At 36.7% G+C, this 22,072-nt stretch overlaps 1 protein-coding gene across 1 annotated transcript; it reads left to right on the top strand.

Annotated features, from left to right (window-relative positions):
* Positions 1 to 12,163: 12,163 nt before the first annotated feature.
* LOC133864011 (caffeoylshikimate esterase) lies at positions 12,164 to 13,320 on the top strand. Its single transcript, XM_062300193.1, has one exon. The coding sequence runs from the start codon at positions 12,260 to 12,262 to the stop codon at positions 13,226 to 13,228; it is 969 nt and encodes a 322-aa protein (XP_062156177.1). The 5' UTR covers positions 12,164 to 12,259; the 3' UTR covers positions 13,229 to 13,320.
* Positions 13,321 to 22,072: the final 8,752 nt, after the last annotated feature.

Below are 22,072 nucleotides of genomic sequence, written 5' to 3'. Positions count from 1 at the left end.
CTTGCAGTCCTCGTCAAAAATGAAAGGGGCCTCCTTCACCAATAGTTTGCACAAGGGCCGGGCGATCTTGCTGAAGTCCTGGATGAATCGCCGATAAAATTCTGCATGGCCCAGAAAAGAGCGAACCTCTTTTACCGTCCGTGTGGGCAGAAGGTTGGATATCAGGTCTACCTTCGCCTTATCTACCTCTATCCCCCGACGAGAGATGACGTGCCTGAGCACAATTCCTTGCTGTACCATAAAATGGCACTTCTCCCAATTGAGTACCAGGTTCTTCTCTTTACACCTCACCAAGACTAACGTGAGGTGGTGCAAACACTCCTCAAAAGATGACCCAAAAATCGAGAAGTCATCCATAAATACCTTCAGGAAACGCTCTACCATGTCAGAAAAGATGCTGATCATGCATCGCTGAAAAGTAACGGGTGCATTGCATAAGCCAAAGGGCATGCATCGGTAGGCGAACGTCTCGAATGGACAAGTGAAGGTCGTCTTCTCTTGGTCTTCAGGGTCCACAGGGACCTGGTTATATCCAGAATAACCATCTAAAAAACAATAATACTCGTGCCCGGCCAACCGCTCCACCATTCGATGCAGACTCTCCATCCAGACTGTACTCGAGTTGGGACCAACTCGCCTTCCTTGTTCTGCACGACCGTTACTCGAGCTCGCTTGGGCACGACATGAATGGGGCTTACCCATTTGCTGTCAGAGATTGGGTAGATGACTCCTGCATCCAATAACTTGATTACTTCTCCTCTGACGACTTCCTGCATGGTCGGGTTTATCCTTCTCTGTGGCTCCCTTGATGGTTTGGTGTCTTCCTCCAGATGTATCTTATGCATAACCACTGAGAGGCAAATTCTCTTAATATCTTCTATGGTCTAGCCTATAGCTTCCTTATGCTTTCTCAACACGTCTAACAATTTCTCCTCCTGAGAAGCATGTAGATCCGAAGCTATGATTACAGGCAAAGTTTCGGTTGGACCTAGGAACTTATACTTAAGATTGTCCGGCAGGGGCTTAAGTTCCTTTTGAGAAGGCTCAGGTACTGTTGCCTCCTCTTCTTCCTTGCTCACCAGAGGAGCAAACTCTAAAATGGCATTTGCTTGCTCAAGTAACTCATCCAAGTCCAGATCTTCTCCGAAATGAGCAAAGCATGCCTCCAGGGGGTCTTTGGTGCTTGATTCTTCCTCTATGATCTCCTCAATCAAGCAGGCTCTTCCGATCTCATCACATTCCCTCGGCCTCTTGCTGATGTCAAAGATGTTCAGCTCCACTGTCATATTGCCGAAGGAGATCTTCATTACCCCCATCCTACAGTTGATCAAGGCGTTAGCGGTAGCTAAGAATAGTCGCCCGAGGATAACCGGTATTTGAACTCCAGCATTCTGTACCGGCTCAGTATCTAGCACGATAAAATCCACGGGGAAATAAAACTTGTCCACCTTAATCAAAACATCCTCCACTATTCCCCGTGGTATCTTAACTGACCGGTCAGCTAGCTGCAGTGTCATGGAGGTGGGCTTCAAATCTCCTAACCCCAATTGCAGGTAAACTGAATAGGGTAGGAGATTGACACTGACTCCAAGGTCAAGCAGCGCCTTCTCAATGTGGCTGATGCCTATTGTGCAGGAAATAGTAGGACATCCGGGGTCCTTATACTTGATAGGCAGCCTACACTGGAGGATTGAGATGACTTGCTCGGTCAAACAAACTTTTTTCGGGACATTGGTTTTTCGCTTTACATTTACCAAATCCTTCAAGAACTTAGCGTAAGACGGCACTTGCTGGATGGCATCCAAGAACGGGATGTTGATCTGTACTTGTTTGAACACCTCCAGAATGTCCTCGAACTTTCCTCCCTTCTTTGGCGCGAGAAGTCTATCAGGGAATGGCGCCTTAGGTATGAACGACCTAGGAGGAGTTTCTATGGTCGGAGCTAATGTAGATGGCTCAGCATCTCTTTTCTCTACGCTCTTACTTCGTTGTCCTTCTTGTGCAGCAGGGTTCTCCTCAGGGTGAACCACTTGGTTGTCTACTTGTGTCCCTGACCTTAGTGTGACAACAGCTTGCACATGCTCCAGCCCATGCACTGCATTTGATGAACTTCCCTCATGGAACTGCAACTTTGGATTTGAACTAAATTATAATGAACTTAAAGAAAATTAAACAAACAGCAAAATACTATTGAACAGAAACAAATTATGAACAAAATGGACTAAAAGAAATACTGGGACAGAGATACTCACCTTGTTCCGAGCTGCTGCTGTGCAGAAAGTTCGTTCGATCGAAGTCTATTTCGATCGATCGAATATATTTTCGATCGATCGATTTTATGTTAGGCAGATGCTAACTCGATTGATCGAGAATTTATTTTCGATCGATCGATTTTTCAGGGCACCCAGTAAGTTGCAGAAGCTGCAGAACAAATCCGGGAGAAACAAAGAAAGAACTTTAGAATACAGAACAGAAGCTAAACAACAGGAAAAAAAAAATGAAACAAAAATCTATCTAACTAGTAGAAAAACAAAATCAATCAAACAAAAACCAATTTTTGAGCCGATTTCCCCGGAAACGGCGCCAAAAACTTGATATGTGTTTTAATGAGTACTCGCAAGCGCACGAATCATTTGCAATATAGTGTGTGCAAGTGCGAGGTCAAATCCACAAGGAAATGGTCAAATATTGGTGTCTTGTTTAATCAACCTCATTTTAACCTAGTTCCAAAGGTTTGAGGATTGATTCAAGAACAAAAGACTAAATAAACGAGATGAAATGAAATATGCAAATTAAAAGAAACTAAGGCTAATGAATCTACCAAACCGAATCCAACAACTCAAACTCTTGGTTTCCACTTGAACACCCAAAGAACATTAAGCTTAGGGTGTCATTCAAGTTTCTCAACCATAAACCTTAGAACCATTAAATGAATCCAACTCAAAGATAAATCAGAAAGAGTACCCATTTGAAATCAAATCATCCAATGTATCCATTTAGTGAACAAATCACAATGGATATCATCATTCAAACCGATAAAACAATGTATCCATCGGTTGAGACACATTAAATGTCCTATATCTACCAACAACCACATTCATTGCAAAAGATAAAGCATTTAAATGAATGAAACTTTGAACAACAAATATGATATATCATCAAATGTGTAAGTAGTATAACAAGAGTGTGAGTATCATCAATGGAAAGGTTTCATCCTCAACTTTAGTTGAGGTTACTAGCCTTCCATGACTAAGAACACCACAAGAAAATGAAGAACAATCATGAAAATAAAAGAAAAGCTTTATAAAGAGAAAGTGTCTAAGAACAAAAGCTACTGGAATACACTACAAAATGCACGAAATTAAACCTATCTACTGTTCTCTGAACTCTCCAACAAGGAGTCATGGCTATGGCTTTTATAGAGGGAAATTAGGGCTAGAAACCCATGTAAAATGACTCCTCTAACCCCCTCTAGGGTTTCTCTCTTGCTAGAGACAACCAAGGTCACGAAACCAGCGTGTTCTGCTGCGAAAATCAGAGGGAGAACTACTTTTTGTCATGGAGAAGCCCCTGATTGGGTGTTCTGGCGCGCTTCTGCAAAAGTAAGTTCTGGGAAATTTCGATCGATCGACTTTTATTCGATCAATCAACTTCAGGCAAAATTCGATCGATTGAATTTAAGTTCGATCGATCGAGTTCTTCAGAACTTCCGAATTTTCTAAACAATTCCACATGAATTTTGCCATTCCTCACTTATTGACCTACAAAACATAAAAACACAAAAACTAACCAAAGTATCAGAAAATAACAGGGTTAAAGGTCTAACTGATGTAAATCAAGGGGTCCAAATACACAATATTTGGCACTCATCACATGTCATCCACATGTGGCACTATTGGAGTATCAAGATCACGAGGAGACTCTGCAAATCCAATGTTGGCTGTATCCGACGGCGTATGTGGGTTGTCAAGTACGGGCTCCTCAATAAATGCACCTGGAAAAGGTGGGCGAGTGTCCTGTGTCATCTCATCTACAAACTGAGATGGTTGTGCCTCAGGTGTAAAAAGTCGTGTTGGGATCCGCGTATAAAGTCTCTTCCTCGAAGGTGATGGTGCCATATCAGTCTACAAAATACACAAATAAATAAAGTGTCAGATCACATGGAAATATAAAAACCGCTCAACATGTTTAATATAATTTGAAATCAGTTTATGTTTATTGAAAAATAAATAGTCATACATGCATGCTACTTTTATTGTGGTTGTACTACTTCGATTGCAGGTACGTCGCTACGGGCACATTGAACATCTAAATAGTCAACATCATTTGGATCTTGATTAACGTTCAAGTTCAAAGGCTCACTCTCATGATAGTTGAGACCTTCATCATTGTTCCCTTCCCCCTGACCAATGTCATACACGTTTCTTGGTTTAGTCCTTAATACGTAACACCAGTCTGGGTTCCTATCGTCACAGACATAGTATACTTGTGATATTTGTGAAGATAATATGTACAGATCATCCGAAATCTTCTCTCCCGTATGTATCAAGTTTTTGAAATTCACAAGTGTTATACCATACTCATCCTCCAACCATCCCCTATCCTTTCTAATGTCTGCCCAATTACACTTGAATAGCACATACCTCGTCATGTCATAGTACTCTACTTCGATTACTCGAGTTAGCTTTCCATAATAGGTATCGTCATCAACTGTCGGCACACACACGCCACTGTTTTGGGTTGTTTTTCCTTCATCTTGGGCCACAGTGCGAAACAGATTGCCGTTAACCACATATCGGTTATTTTCGAGGGCTGTTTCGAGTGGCCCTTTAGAATGCCAAACGAGCTTATCCCCTAGTTCCATTCTGCGTGTCTGATCCATTCGGTTGACCTGCAATTTGAGATAACATTGCTTATAGTTGGGGGATGTTGAAAATTACATATACACTAAAATGATCATCATGATTTTATAAACCATAAGAAATTCTTATATAGTCAAGGTACCGATCAAAAAATGTGTCTCTATGTTGTCGATGCAATTCTCTGTCCAATAGTTGGCCCCTATTGGAGCCGTGCCTCAGCTCATCCAGGTGAATCCTATATGTTTGCAGTCCACATTTAGAATTCATAAGTGTCTGTTTAAGCCGAAGTAAGATGTCTTAAAAATATATATATATATATATATAACTCACGCTCGCAGTTGAAGGAACTCGTCCGAGTTAAAAATAATATATCGATGAACTTGCGTCAATGTACGTTGGTCGAGGTTTACTCGTGTTACCGCCCCCTAGCCTCATCAGGGTTTCTTTGAGGCCTATTAGTTGTTGTGTTGGCTGCATTCTGTTGGACAAAATCACTTCTATGTAATGTTGCTGCTTTCACAGGGATGTCGTTTAGTTCAGAGTCTTCAAGATATTCAGAGTTTGTTTCTCTGAAATGGAAAGACCATCATTATGACAAGTTGCTCCTGTCACAAGCTTCAAGAAAGCTATTTCAATGTTCAAGGAAGATTCTATGCAGATTCCAACTCGGAGAAGTCGGATCCCAAGCTTTCGTTCGGACGACGTGGTATTCCGTCTGGACGCTCATCTGTCAAAGCATCATCCGTTCGGACGACGAGAACTTTCCGTCCGGACGCCTAGCAGTGTCTAGAAGCTTCGAACAGTTCAAGGTTGCATCCGTCCGGACGTAATGGCAAATCGTCCGGCCGCTCTTTAGAGTTCGAGAAGAATCCAGCGTTCAAGTGCATCCGTCCGGATGACGTGGTTATACCGTCCGGACACCATTCAGTGTTTGACAAGCATTAGGGTTTCTGCCTCAAGACACAGTTATGGGAAGATGGCTACAACCATCCGGACGATGTGTGATCCTGTCCGGACGATGTCCTCCATAAGGCAAGTCGTGCATACAAAGTTCAACCGTCCGGACGTCAATTTTCATGGTCCGAACGATCAGGCATCATATATGAAAATTGCGTGCACCAGTTCAACCGTCCGCACATCAGCCTTCAAAGTCTGGACTCTCAAAGCCTTATTATGGTAATTACGTGCAGCCAAAGTGCAACCGTCCGGACGCTAGGGCAACACCGTCCGGACGCAGGGGCAACACCGTCCGGACGCAGCCTTGTTATGGAAGCTTTCAGTGCTATTTTGGAAAGGCAGTTGCAACTTACCGTTAGGACGCTCGGCCAAGCCGTCCGGACACCCTCCGGTATTTTGGACATAACGTTTTACTCAAATATCGGATTGGGACGAAATCGGCGTCGTTGGAAACCTAACGAAAAATGATGTAAATTGATGGTCCGGAAGGCCATTATAATCATCTGGATGGTCCCCGTCCGGACAGAAACATCAAGCGTCCAGACGGCCCTGCAGAATTTTCCAGAATTGCTTTTCGGACACGGAAACAATAGACCGTCTAGACGGCCAAGGCTACCTTCCAGACGCGCGTGCCAGAGACTCCGATTCTGACCTGTTTTAGGTCTTCTAAAGCCTATAAATAAGAGGCTCGAGGCATGCATTCGGCACAAAATTTGGTGGTGAATTCCTTATAGCTTAGAGAAGGTGTTTAAAGAGACATTGAAAATCTACTAGCTCTTTAGCTTTTGCCAGTGTGTGATTTGATCAACTGTGAAGTCTATCTTAAGGGTTGGCCCTAAGATAAAGGATTCCATTGAAGACCCCTTCAGATAGGAGACCTAGTTGGGAGGCGTTCGTGTTGGGTTACATGTTGGAGTTCAAGGTACAACCACTGAATCAGGGGTATGTGAGTGCTACTACTTTGTAACTAGCTTTGTCTTCTGAATAGTGGATATCCTGGGTTTGGCTGCCCCGGAGTGGTTTTTCTCTTAATTGAGTTTCCACTTCATCAATAAAATATTTGTCTCCTTTAATTTTTGCATTTAATATTTTGTTGCACACTGTTCACACACACTTGTATAAATTAGAAGTCTCTTTATTTTTCAGTTACAAACCAAGAGGTACAACTCTTGGCTTAGCTATGGAGGGTTATGGTAATGGTTAGACCTACCCCACTGTGGGCATACAAGGTCCAACTTTTTTTTTTTTTTGACATGTCCACACAAAAGGGGGGGGGGGATTCAAACTAATGACCTCCGCTTCATAAGGCGTGGTCCCCAGCTGATTGAGCTACCACTTGGAGAATACAAGGTCCAACTACTAACCCTTTGTATTTCACTTAAAATATGAAGGATTCTATTTCCATTAGTTATCCTAGTAGAAAATGTCAAATTCATCGGTTTAATGAACTATACACACAACAGTTCATAGATCAGGTTTGGATCGAAGAAATTTCTGAATGTATCTGTGATATTATTTTGTTAGAACAATCTAATCTATTTTACTAATTGATTTATAAAAAGGTTATTGTATTATTAAAAAAAAAAAAGAGTACGTTGTGGTTTTGGTTGGGCTTGTAAAGAAATGGTCTAAGACATTAACTCCCAAAAAATAATAATAATAATATAATCCAAATGAAAAAAAAAAAAAAAAATGTTTATGAACAAATTTCTGAAGTATAAGAATTCTTAGTGAGGCCATAGGCCAGGATCCTGAAAACAGTCTTTGAAAATCCATGATAACAAAATGGGCTACATGGGCAAGCCTAGGCCGACCTACTTAATTTGAATGTATGGGTGAAAAGGAAAGGAAAAGAAATAGATTCTATAGACTATGGTGCTTAGTTTAATGGGTAACACAGTGAAATTCATAATTTATTTATTTATTTAGGCCAACCACAGAGATTAGTGGTACAACTATCATTTATTTGAGATAATTGCACCACTGGTCCCTGAGGTTGGCTTGAATTATAAATTACTCCATGTGGTACAAAAAGTTCATGGAAGGTCCTTGTAGTAAACTATAATTACAAATCATTCCTTGAACCTGTTTTCCGTCCACCAAGTTAACAGAATCCGTTAATGAATTACAATATTGTCAATACACATGATATTTAGAGGTTATCTCACTATTTATATGACGTAGCAAACTAACAGATTCTGTTAACTTGGTGAACGGAAAACGGATTCAAGGAGTGATTTGTAATTATAGTTTACCATAAAGACCATCCATGAACTTTTTATACCACAGGAAGTTATTTGTAATTTAGGCTAACCCAACAAATAGTACAATTATCCCTTATTTTTTTGTCCTCTTCATAGTTGTGATAGTAGTTCAACAATCTATGCCAATGGCACATTTTTTACACTTTGGAATTGTTGAGAAATTGGAGTTACCAATAACTACAATCTGATTTAACAGGCATGTTTTAGTTGTTAAAAGTTAAATTTCGTTTATCTAAAAAGAAACGAACAAAAGTAAGCTCCTTAAACAAATCATAATGACAAAAGGCACGCACACAAATAAATAAAATTTCAAAATGACATCATAAAAAATATTAAAATTTAACCATAGTTTCTTTGTATTCAGGGTTAAATACCTTACACACCCTTGTGGTTTAAAAATTTTATTTTTTGCTCTCTGAGTTTTTATTTTTACCATAGGAGGTACTTGTGTTATGGTAAAAGACGAAAATGGTACTTCCGTTTATTTTTTGGTCCAAAACTAATGTTCCGCCATATCATCCTACACGTGTCGGCTTACCTGTGTGACACTTGACCCCAGAGCCATGTAAGCACTGGCGTGGCTACTATATATATATATATATATATATATATATATATATATATATATATATATATATATATATATATATATATATATATATATATATATATATATATATTTTAAGGACTTAAAAAAAAAAAACAAAAAAAAAGAATCTAGGGTAGCTCAACCACCCCTTTGGGCCACAAGGAGGTGGCCGAAACCACCCCCATTCATTTGTCCTAGGGATGGCTCAAGGGCCAAAATCTTTTTTTTTTCCACTTTTGCCCCTAGGGGTGGCCGAACCACCCCCAAGGGCCACGGGAGTGGTTCGGCCACCCCTAGATCGGCCGATATAGGCCACGGGGGTGGTTCGGCCACCCTCAGGGGCAAAAGTGGAAAAAAAAAAAAAAAAAAAAAAAAAAAAAAAAAAGAAAAAGTTTTGGCTGGCCATCCCCATGGGCCAGGAGGGTGACTCAGCCACCTCCTAGGCCAAAATGGGGTGGCCAGTCACCCATAGAATTTTTTTTTTTGAGCCACCCTCCTGGCCCATGGGGATGGCCAACCACCCATAGATTTTTTTTTTTTTTGTAAGTCATATACATATATATATATATATATATATATATATATATATATATATATATATATATATATATATATATATATAGTAGCCACGTCAGCGCTGACATGGCTCTGGGATAGGTGTCGGATAGGTAAGCCGACACGTGTAAGATGACATGGCGGGATGTTAGTTTTGGACGAAAAAATGAACGGAAATACAATTTTTGTCTTTTTCCATAGCACAGGTACCTCGTATGATAAAAAAGAAAACTCAAAGAACAAAAAATAAAGTTTGTAAACCACACGAGGCAATTAAGTATTTAACCCTTGTATTCATATCTATATTGTAATTTCAAAAGCATAATAATCTATTATTGGTGAGTCTTTGTTAATTAAAATTAAGAAAATATTACATCAAGATTCTTGCGTTTTAAGCCATTTTCCGATGGAAGAGGTTTTAACTTTATCTAAATTATCTTATTACTCTCTCTCTCTCTCTCTACACTTTGAATTATTATCAAGTAGATTTTTAGGTTCAATTTTACACCCCTAAGCAAAATTTTCAAAAAAAACAAAACAATACCAAACCAAACCAAACAAAATAAAATAAAAAATAAAAAAATAAAAATTATCAATTTAGAGCATTCCCAATAGATTACCTATTTACAACTTTAAGCTTAAATAGCTAAATAAAAGATTAAAAACCCACTTTATTGAATTATCTAAACAAAAAGCTAGAGTAAATTTTTCCTAATTCCGTAATTAGTGCCGCTACCTTAGCGTTGTTAGTTTTTAATTAGCTCCTGCAAATGAGAAATTCATTTATTAATGTTTTTGGTGGAGTAATTGTACTTGACCTAATTGGGGTTCATTGACAAAACAAAGAACGAAAGTAGGCTCGACCGTGTAGAACTCAACAAGGCAAGTTCCAGTCAAGCTGCAGCCTGCAGCAAATCCAGATCATGCAAATCTGCACTTACTTTGAATATATGTAAAATGTAATTGTGAACACGTTGCTGTACCTTTTGCTGCATGGGCATTAGCTAATTGGGCAATGGAATCAGAGGTGAATAGGTCTCATATTCAAGAACTGGCCGGATCAACATGGCCATGCTGCTATCTGCTTTAGTGGCCGGCACCAGAGAGATCTGTGAAATGGCATGGCAGTTCGATCGGCGGCTGGCTTGCTGTTAGAGGATCGTAATCTAATGATTCTGTTTCTGTTTCTGATTGGAGTTATAGTCTTCTTTCTACTGTTTCTCATCTGCCGTAAATATCCTTTCTTAGTTTGTTGCATTCTTGAAGATTATGGACCATCTAAGGACAGATTTAACAAAGCGATAGTTGAAAATAGGATCGTTAGAAAAATGGCCATTTGAGAAAAAAAATGACCGTCGAAAAATTTGCGTTAGAAAAATGACTGTTTTAACACAATGATAATCGACAAATATGACCGTTTGAATGAAAAAGAAAAAGAAAAGGAAAAAAAAAAAGGATAGTAAAAAAAATAAGATAATGAAAAAGTAATAAAAAATAATATAGAGTTAAAAATTGATAATCGGATATATAGTGCATTTTAAAATTTATTAGCTAAATTAAATAAAGTAAATTTTAGTTAACTATTTCAAATTGAGATATACATAAATCATTGAGAATTCTTAAGTTTTAGTTTAGTATCAAATTGTTCCTTGTATTTATAATTTGTGCAATTCATTCAATGTTTTTTTTTTTATTTTTTTATTTTTGGAATTTCAAACAAGATGAGTGGTACGAGCCTCACTGTTAGCACCGTTTACATTTTAGCATTAATCTGAAACGGTTACCTCTCTGAAAGGTACGTGGTTCCCGCTGGTAGGTGGACTGGGTCCTTAATTACTTACCAAACAAGCAATGATCAGCTGCACGTAATCCCTCTTAAGTTGTCAACTCCTCTCTATTTTCGTTGGTTTAGATTCTTTAGAACAACAAATAATACCATTTCAATTTTACTGAAATATGAAAGTTATAATCATTGCAGGGTCTTGTGCATTGTTACTGTTGATGCAGTTTTTTTTTTTTTTTTTTTTTTTTTTTTTTTTTTTTTTTTTTTTGGATGGTTCAACTGCGGACGGACGGGTCACCTGTAAAATAAAGAAAAAATTACAAGAGATATGTCGACCGATGAGAGGCTGACAAGAAATCTCTTATGTTTATGTCAGTAGATTTTTTTTGAAAAAAAAAAAAAACTAAATATAGAGTTTAGAATAAATAATTTGTCTCGGCCGTGGGTATACCCCTTTCAATGTGAGAGGTTTATAGTCTAAAATGATTGCATCAATGTCAATGGTAAGTAATTTTTCTTGTAGAGCGTAACTTCCTATATTTATGGTATTAAGTTTTTGTTATAAAGGTGATTGTGATCTAATGACTCAATTAACTTCTATGAAAGGCTGTTAGGGTCAGGGATGAAACTACCTCTAGCCTTGGAAAGTCCAAAGCCACCCCAAAATTTACGATATGTCATAAAATTTTGAAAAAAAATTTCTAAGTTTTATGTATTTTTATGAAATAGTCACCCCCCTAAAAAAAATTGGGTTAAAATTTTTTATTTTTTAGTTTTCTCCCCATTTTCCTAAAATTAAAGTTATGTCCCTAATTAGGGTGATTATTTAATGTGTCATCACTTACTATTCAAACTTAGTTGTCTTTTAGAAAAAACATAAAAACAGATGGTTTACAATTGACTATTTTTTTTTAAAAAAAAAAAAAAAGAGTTGACCCAACCCAACCTCACATAGCTAGGCCCAACCCCATCTAATCATCACTCACAAACCAACCGCTCAGTGGCGGACCCCACCCAAAAGAGAAACATATGAAAAACGTCAATCCACCAACTCTCATGGTTCAACCACTCCCCACCCAGGGGGCCCCACAACGTTGTTGGTGAAGGATTACCTTGTACCGGACGTCTCTCTCCCTCTCCAAAACACCAACTCCTATATACCACCGCTCCACCGCCTCATCATTTCCACTCCAACTTTTATTACAACTACAAAGAAAGCAAAACGAACGCACCGAGACGTTTCGAATCCATGCCGCCCGAAACGCCCCCGAATTTCTGGGGCCACATCCCCGAGGAGGAGTACTACACCTCCCAAGGCGTGCGCAACACCAAGTCCTACTTCGACACCCCCAACGGCAAGCTCTTCACGCAGAGCTTCCTGCCGTTGGATTTCGACAAACCCAAGGCCTCCGTCTTCATGACCCACGGCTACGGCTCCGACACCGGCTGGCTCTTCCAGAAGATCTGCATCAGCTTCGCCTCCTGGGGCTACGCCGTCTTCGCCGCCGATCTCCCCGGACACGGCCGATCCGACGGCCTCCGTTGCTACCTCGGCGACATGGAGAAGATCGCCGCCACGTCCTTGTCCTTCTTCCTGCACGTCCGCCGCAGCGAATCCTACAGAGACCTCCCGGCATTCCTCTTCGGTGAATCCATGGGAGGGGCCACCACTATGCTCATGTACTTCCAGTCGGAGCCCAACACGTGGACGGGGCTAATCTTCTCGGCCCCGCTCTTCGTCATGCCGGAGAACATGAAGCCCAGTAAGGCCTGGTTGTTCATGTACGGTATGCTGTTCGGGATCGCCGACACGTGGGCGGCGATGCCGGACAACAAGATGGTCGGGAAAGCGATCAAGGACCCGGAGAAGCTAAAGATAATAGCGTCTAATCCGAGGAGGTACACTGGAAAGCCTAGGGTAGGGACCATGAGGGAGCTTGCTAGGGTTTGCCAGTACATACAGGATAATTTCGGGAAGGTGACGGCTCCATTTTTGACGGTGCACGGGACTTCAGACGGAGTGACGTGTCCGACATCGTCGAAGCTGCTGTACGAGAAGGCGAGCAGCGAGGATAAGAGCTTGAAGCTTTACGAGGGGATGTACCACTCGTTGATACAAGGGGAGCCCGACGACAACGCTAATCTTGTGTTGAGGGATATGAGGGACTGGATTGATTCCAGGGTTGAGAGGTATGGCTCCGGCCAGAGAGATGCTTGAATAAAATGCCACTCGCCGGAACCTTGTTAAGAAGTCAAAGGTTTGATCATAAACGAATAAGAAATATTACTTTTTTTATTATTATTATTTTATATCCTAAGACATTTTTATATGAGTAATGCTACACATCATCCTCTTGTCCACCTTTCATCCTCTCAAAATTGATGTGGCTCTTAAAATCACCATTGGATCAAAATTCAATAATGATCTATCATAAATTCAATGGTGATTTTAAGAGCCACATCAAATTTGGGAGGACAAGGAGATGATGTGTAGCATTACTCTTTTTATATATTAACTTGGTTGGGTTTTTTTTTTTTTTTTTTTTTGAATAATATTAACTTGGTTGGGTTAATGCATGTGATATTCAAGATTTGTGACTAAATTTATAAATTGTTTAGTATGAGAGATGCAGTAATGCTATATATATTATATTTTTATCTATAATATTATGGTGCAGTTTCAATTAATCATTTTGAATTTTTATTTTTATATTTTTAACAAGAACTGATCTAATAGTTGGTTGTAATTGCCACATCATCATTGTGTGATAGTTGTACGTCGAATGAATATTCTATTGAAAAACTGAAAAATTATTAACTATTCATATTCATTAGTTTGGAAGTAACACTGGAATAGAATCTATTACTCTTTAATACAATACAATATGCCGGTGAATGGAATCATAGTGTGTAATCAAATCTTTTTAAAACACTCTTGTAATACAATTCTAATTTATATTTAGGATAAAGTCCACATATTTTTCTCAAACTACTACTTAATCGACAATATCCTCTCAAACTAGGGGTGTACAAGCGGGACAGTTATTAACCGAAAATAACCGAAAATTGCTAATAACCGGTAACAACCGCTAACTGGAAAAACCGAATAACCGGAGATAACAATAATCGGATAACCGGGTACCCGATTGCAGTTACCAGTTATTGTATTCTAAAAAATCGGTTAATAACTGAGTAACCAATTATTATTATTATTATTATTATTATTATTATTATATTACAAAAAATAAAATGAAAAAGCTAGAATAAAATGACAAAAGGAAACGAAGAAGTACAAAAGAAAAGAAGCATATGGATAATAAAACAAAGGTGACAAACAGCAGTCAGCTCACAAATCACACAGTAGTGCGGGCGCACAAAGATTACATGGGGAAAAGGCAAATTGAGTGATCCTTGTATCACAGTTGTCCACAACTGCATACCGGCCTATTTGTCTCTGGAAAATGTTACATATGGGTGGGTCCTATACATTGGGCCCATCTTCATGTGAGAGGTTGTTGTACAATTATTGTGATTGTGTAATACAAAAATCAAATTCTTTTGTCTACTATACACTCTTGTATAATATGTATACAATTGTTGTGTAGAGTGACTTTTGAGAAATGCACAACATACATGTGCATGGGGTAGGACCCAGAAGTTGGTTCCACCCCATATTTTTATGGTTATGTATATGAGAAATGATCAAAACACTCACAATGACACAACACCAATGCACATTGAGGTGGGGTCCACATATTATGCTATTGTTGTGCACAAAGAGTGTAAGGATCACTCCCCTATGTATATATTGTGCAAGGACCGCTACTCTCAAAAGCAAAAGCACCATGTACAACCACATTTTCACACAAACATAAAAATTGGTAAGGAAAGACTCCCCACTAAGTTTGATCATATGCAGCCATTGCTGCTAAAAACTTTTCCAAAGGATTTCCATGATATCTGCATTTAATTTCATATATTAAGTGCCAACTTTCTTTGTTAGTAGAATATCTCAGATTAACTGAACAATCTGCCTTTATTCCTCTGGCCAAACACAAGGCTTATGCAGATTGCAGCCCAAACCCTGAAATATTTATGTAACTGAAATTCAAATATTAGATTGAAAAAATTGGAAATATTCCACAATATATGAAAACTTGGTACCCGGTTAATAACTAGTTTAAAATAATCGAATAACCGACGGTTGGTAAAAACCGCAATTGGTTGAACATCCCTATCTCAAATTACCAAAAATTGTCAATGTTTCTCTAACGACGAAAATACCCTTAATAAAATTAAAAATTAAAAATTGAAGAAAAAAAAAACTAAAACTAAAAAATAAAATAAAATAAGAAATACATAAAAATCAAGGGCAGCCAAATTTTAAAAAAAATAAAAGAAAATTTAAGTTTTTTTAATTAAAATTTTTTTTTTTTTTAAATAATTTTTTTTTAATATTAAATTTTCATTTTTTTCAAATTTTTTCTTTTTTCTAATTTATAGGGATATTTTATTTTATTGAAAAAATTCTAAGGTCATTTTTGTCTTTCTGCTGGCCTTGAGCAAACATTGATAATTTTATGGTAGTTTAAAAGAGCATTGTCTCGATTAAAAGTTGATGTGACATTGTCAATTGAGTTGTAATTTGAGGAAGGTACGTGTGAACATTTCTTTTATATTTATATGAACTTTTTTTAAAAAATATAAACAATTATGTTATATTTTTTAAAATTAAAAAAGAAAATAGGTTGAGTAGTCTACGATATGCATAGAAAGTAGAAACAACTAACAATATCATAGGGGAGAATAGCCTGTCTCTTCTCTCCTCTAGAGCCCCTCCCCTGTGAGCATGGTTTTCATCGGGAGGGGGTGACCTCACGCCTCCCCCTCCCGGTGGTGATTTTCCTCTAGCTTCTTGTGAGTCAGGTTGTTTTTTTGTTCCTCCTGAGTTGGTCCAGTAAGGTTAGTTTACTCCCAATCTCTAGGGTTGTGGAGCTTTTGTTCCCCCTAACTAGATCCGGTGGTGGTTAACCCTCCCCTAGCCTTTTTGGACTATGGTGGCTTGTTATTTGTTTTTCTTTGTTATTTCTTTCGTTTTGGCAGGATTGTTCATCTCAAGATATCTTCTATGGGAGAGTGGCCGATCCAACGTGTAGTCGACGGGATGATTTTTGGCAAGTTATTTCACATTTTTTTTCGTTGATTTTGGAAGCCAGATCTACACTTCTCCGCCGAATTCTGATTGACACGTGCCCCCCAAACCCGTTCCCCGCAGTCTTCCGCCCTTGCTGCCGCAAGCTCCGGTCGTGTCGATCATTATGATCGGCGCGTGGTGCCCACGCGCCTGGGAGCTCTCTGCTCCTTGGTGCGCGTGAAGGCCACGCTTCGTCTTTTTCAGGCCGTGCACGGTGGCATCCGGTTCTACGGCGTCGGATCTTCATCTATGTGGTTCTGGTGACGACGCGTGTCCTACACGTGACACGCCCCACCATCAGGCGTCTTTGGCCTCCTTCTCCACTGCCGGCAGCTTGTTTCTGGGTGTTTCTGCTTTTTTGTGTTTGTGTTATATATTATCTTGTTTTTCTTCGGTCATAGCCTACTTGTGTTTGGATCAAATTTTATGAGAATATTTGTTGGCTAATTGGTAGATCAGCCATCTTTCTTTAAAAAGTGAGTGTTATTGTAAAAGAGGTTCAAGTGTCATTCTTGTAAAATTTGTATTTCTGTTTAGGCAACTGTTTTATTAAATCAGATTCTTCTGGCTTAGAGAGTTGGGGGATCTTGTCCCTTACTTTCAAGTTGTAAGCCTCTTAACTGTTTGAAGAATTAATGATAGCACGTGCTATTTGTTCAAAAATAGAAACAACTGCGTATGTAACATTATTATATTTACACCCCAGAAGCAAAACGCATTCATAGTCATACAGGTTCCACCAGTACGTACTCCTAGATTTATGGTCGGTGAATTCCTTCTGCATGGGAGCAATCCCTTGGACCAAAGACAGCTTCATTGGGCAGCATCTTGATATCATTGTCCTTACTGTCCTCTAAGGTTTAGAGTGAGTTTGAACCCAATCGCATCAAGTATGTTGTCTCGGAGTGCATTCTAAAAATTTTACAATTTAAAAACTTAATAAAAAAATAAAAAATCTTTTTTTATATCACATACAAGAAAATATGTTTTTAAAAACGCACTCTTTTAAAAATTAAATTTCGATTATAAAAGCCAAACACTTAATTGCACATTTTTTTTTTAAAAAAAAAATCACACATTTTTATATTGTTAGTTTTTTTTTTTTTCTTTTTTTTGGGGGGTAAGTAACTATTGGAAAATAGTTGAGACAGTTTCTAGTATAGTGACACAAGCTTTTGTAAAGTCATTCCTTCTTTTCTGCAAAATAACAAATATCAAATAAGCTCGCTAAGGGTGCCAGCCGAATCCATCCCAATGCCTAAATTAGTCTTTTGGAGAGGATTCAAATCAAGTCTGTATAATAATAAAATCATATGAAGAATACATGATGGTTTGCACCTATTTATAGATGAGACTTTAATCGTTCACTCCAGATAATGTGGGAACCGATTCCCTGACTCCAAGATTTATTCTCAGCCTACCCGAGATCTATCCAATCTGAGTATCCCGAGATTTGATGCTTCCGGAATACTCTTGGCTTATTATAAAATTATTTTTTGATGGGCCTTAGAATAAACCTTGTAATGTAGCTGGTTTTTCAGGACCAATATAAGTAAATGGGCTTGCGTTAATTAAATAAGCCCATTTCCTAATTTTTGAGAATATTTCCCAACAGCAATCGTGAATAATCACTTTCTATGTTTTGGCAAGTAATTGTGAATAGTGATAGTCACTGCTGATGGTGAAGAGGGGATTAGTAGAGTGTGCAATAAGATAAGTGAAGGAATAATAAGCAATTCAAATTAGCTTGAAAATTGGGTTATTGTTCAAAGGAGCCCTTGTTGGGGGCAGTTTTTGTACTCAATATTGGCAACCATCGAAATAAGGCCGCTGATCTTTGGGCCTTTATCTTGTCCAATCTCTACCAAAAAATGAACAAATGTGTGGGGCTTATTTGGTGGGCCTGCTCTAAGCCCAGTTCAGATTCAAATCAAGACCGTTCATATGTGATGAGCGGAGAGAGGAAAAAGATATTTTATCTTAAAAAAATGTATATGGAAGCTAAAGTGACTTTTTGTGATTTTTTGAAATTTTTTTATATCTTTGAGGAACGGAATAGGCTATACGGAAGCTGTTGCTAGTGTTCTAAAAGCATTCACAGAAGCTCCCATTTGATTTTTCATAAATTTATAAAACAAAATTATTTTTTGCTTCTCTGTCCAAATACACTCCAAAATAATTTTTTTTATTTTTCTCTATATCAATTAAATATTATTTCTTTACAAATATAAGTTCTTACCTACCCTTATATTTTACACAAAATTTCAACACAATTCTCATTAGAAAGCAAATAGATGAGAGATGAGATAGAAAAGAGAAATATTTTGTATTAAAATAATGGATAAGGAAGCTCTTTTGGTACCCTACACATTGGGCAGAACTGTAGTATTCTTAATACTTAGGGAGCCGATAGAGTATATGCTTTGGGCGGTTTTTTTATTATTATTTTTTGACATTTTTCATATATGTAAAATGTAGGGCCTAGGGAAGAAAAATGACTATTGGGAAGCTGTTGAAAATATGAATGGGCCCGGCCCAAGTTGAGTGTTGAAGGGGACAGAGTGGCGTCCACGTTAGAAGCTTTTTCTTGTTTTTGGTTCCTTTTGGATTCAGTGTTTGCGTAGCACTATTGAATTGGCGATGGGAATATTATTTTGTTGGCTTTTTAGATTCTCTTAAAGTTTACTTGAACCTCTTCAACAATTACATTTCGGCACTATATTAACAAGAAAAATAAAATATTAGATTCTCTGATTTTTTTTTTTTTAAAAAAAAAAAAAAAACTTAAAAACTTAAAAACTTGAGATATGATATATATACATCTCTACACCTCTCTATACAACCAAGTTTTTAATCCACTATGAATTTGTGGGATCTAATGGAAATCCCATAAATTTAATGGTAAATTTAAAAATGAAATGTATTTATATAGTTTCTCTAAAAACTTGTTAACAAAATGTAAGGACACTTATTCTTCATTGTTTGCTAAATTAAAAATAAATACTATCTTTTAATGCATCCTATGTTTTTGCTCAAATCATAGCATTTTGTTAAACTTCACAAACAAATTGTTTATTGCGTTGTAAGTCACTCTTCATGTGTTAAAGTATTGATAAAATGATTTAAATTATTCATTTTTATTAGTTCGAGTTTTTAGAATAAGTAGTAATTTAATATGATGTCAGAAACAGATGTCTCGAATTCGAATTCTGACTCCACAATTTACAGAGTTACATGTGATAGGAAGTGTTAAAGTATTGATTAAAAGAGTTTAAGTTTTTAGGTTAAGCATTCACAATAGCTTCCCTTTGATTTTCTTTAAATTTAGGAAACAAAACTACTTTTTATTTTTCTATCCAAATACACTCTACAATAATTTTTCTTATTTTTCTCTCTATCAATTAAATATTCTTTCTTTGCAAATATAAATTCCTACTTATCCTCACATTTTACACACAATTTCAATACAATCCCTAATAAAAAGCAAATAGATGAGAGATGAAAGATAAATATTTTGTAGTAAAATAATGGATAAGGAAGCTCTTTTGGTACCCTACGCATTGGGTAGAATTTTCAATGCTTAGGAAGCCGATAAAGTCATAGAGTATTTGTTGTGGGTGATTTTTTGTGAATTTTTTAACATTTTCCCTATATATATATATATATGGGATTTGATTCATATACAACATCATCACAACAACCACACAACAAACCCCTTACATGAGGGTGGGTCCCAGTGTGTGGGGTCTACCCGCATGTGAGGGATCGTTGTGTGGTTGTTGTATTGGTGTTGTAAATTTAACATTTTTCTATATATGTAGGGAAGGAAAATGGTTATAAGAAAGCGGTTGAAAATGACCTACAGTTGAAAATATGAATGGGCCCGGCCCAAGTTGAGTGTTGAGGAGGAGGGAGGAGGGAGTGGCGTCCACGTCAGAAGCTTTTTCTTGTTTTGGGCTCCTTTTGGATTGCAGTGATTGCGTAGCACTATTGAATTAAATTGGCGATGGGAATATTATTTTGTTAGCTTTTTAGATTTCCTTAGAGTTTACTTTATCCTATTCAACAATGAGTAATGCTTGTTGTGTATACAATTTCTTTGGATTTATTTTTTTTTAATTTTTTTTAAAAAAATTACTTGAGATAAGGTCCGTTTGAGTTTGCGATTTCAAAAAGTGCGATTTAAAAATAATGATTTTAAAATGTGTGATTTAAAAAAGTGATTTTTAAAAACACAGTTAGGCGTTTGACAAAATTACAGTTTGACCTTTAAAATCTCAGGTTAGCTTTTTAAAATATTGCGTTTTCAAAAAAATATCATATTGTCTGCGATTTGAATAAGCACTTTTCTGCTTTTTCAAATCACAATTTTTTAAAATGGTAGTTTTTAAACGGTTCATTTTCTGCGATTTGGTTTAAAATCGCATTTTTTCTCTATGAAATTGCAATCCCAAACGCACTCATACACACTTTTTATATTCAAGAAGCATTACTCTTCAACAATTACATTTACGTGGCACTAAAAGAATTTTCGGCACTATATTAACAAGAAAAATAAAATATTAGATTCTCTGTCTTCTAAAAAAAAAAGAGTTAAAAACTTGAGAAATTATACACAATATTAACAAGAAAAATAAAATATTTGATTCTCTGTCTTCTAAAAAGAATAAAAAAGAGTTAAAAACTTGAGAAATGATACACATACATGTCCACACATCTTCATACGACCAAGTTCCTAATCTATTGTTGAATTTGTGAGATATAATGTGGGTCCCATAAATCCAATTGTAAATTTGAACATGAGATATGAGAAGATGTATTTATATAATTTCTCTAAAAATTTAATAACAAAATGTCAAGACACTTATTCTTCTTCATTGTTTGCTAAATTTTAAAAAAAAAAAAAAAAATTAAAAAGAAATACTATCTTTTAATGCATCCTATGTTTTTGCTCAAATCAGAGCATTTTGTTAAACTTCTTAAACAAATTGTTTATTGCGTTGTAAGCCCCTCTTCAGGTGTTAAAATATTGATGAAATAATTTAAATTTATTCATTTTTATTAGCTCGAGTTTTTGAAATAAATAGTAATTTAATATGATATTAAAGACAAATGTCTTGAGTTTAAATTCTAATTCTGCAATTTACAGAGTCACACATAATAGGAAGTGTTAAAGTATTGATTAAACGAACTTAAGCTTTTAGGTTAAAATATGTAATTCCTTAAGCCGTCGATTTGATCAATTTTTTTACTCCTATGGGTTAATATTTCCTCGCCTTTTTAACCAAGGATGATTAAGAATTGAATTCGTGTATGTTTATATATATATAGGACTGAAAAGATATTCCCTATAATTTATTTGACAATTTTATAAATGGAAATAAATCGCTCATACTGTGAAAATTCAAATAAGTTATAAGAATCCACTTGGAAGGATGGAATATATTCAAGGTATTTTAATTTTCAATTTTGGAATACATAATTCCCAATGCATTGCCATTTTGAAGAATTTGTGTTACCCACAAATTATTTCTTTAAAATCCAGTCTTTATCATTTAATAAAATAATAATAACAAATAGAATATTATTCTTGAGATGAATTTTGTCAAATGTTTATAAATAATAATAATAATAAAAAAAAAATTGTGACAGTAACGTTGCTCAGTTTTTTGATGACTCATTATCATTTAAAAAGTATTTTAAATAGAAAACTTCACTTATAACATTTGATTTTTCATCGTTTTTGTAATTAAACACTTAAATTTTAAAAATGTCAATTTAAAGTATTTATCTTTTATTTTTTTTTTATTTCAACCTTCCGATAAATTTTTTCGTTAAATCCTATCAAAATTCTCAAAATACACCTAT

The sequence above is a fragment of the Alnus glutinosa genome, chromosome 3, assembly GCF_958979055.1.
Source record: "Alnus glutinosa chromosome 3, dhAlnGlut1.1, whole genome shotgun sequence".
In the NCBI taxonomy this organism is placed as follows: Eukaryota; Viridiplantae; Streptophyta; class Magnoliopsida; order Fagales; family Betulaceae; genus Alnus; species Alnus glutinosa.
This window is presented reverse-complemented; position numbering and strand designations above follow the sequence as displayed.

Bases quoted from the DNA above. Each gene is read 5' to 3' on its own strand.
- LOC133864011 (XM_062300193.1), top strand. From the start codon at position 12,260: ATGCCGCCCGAAACGCCCCCGAATTTCTGGGGCCACATCCCCGAGGAG.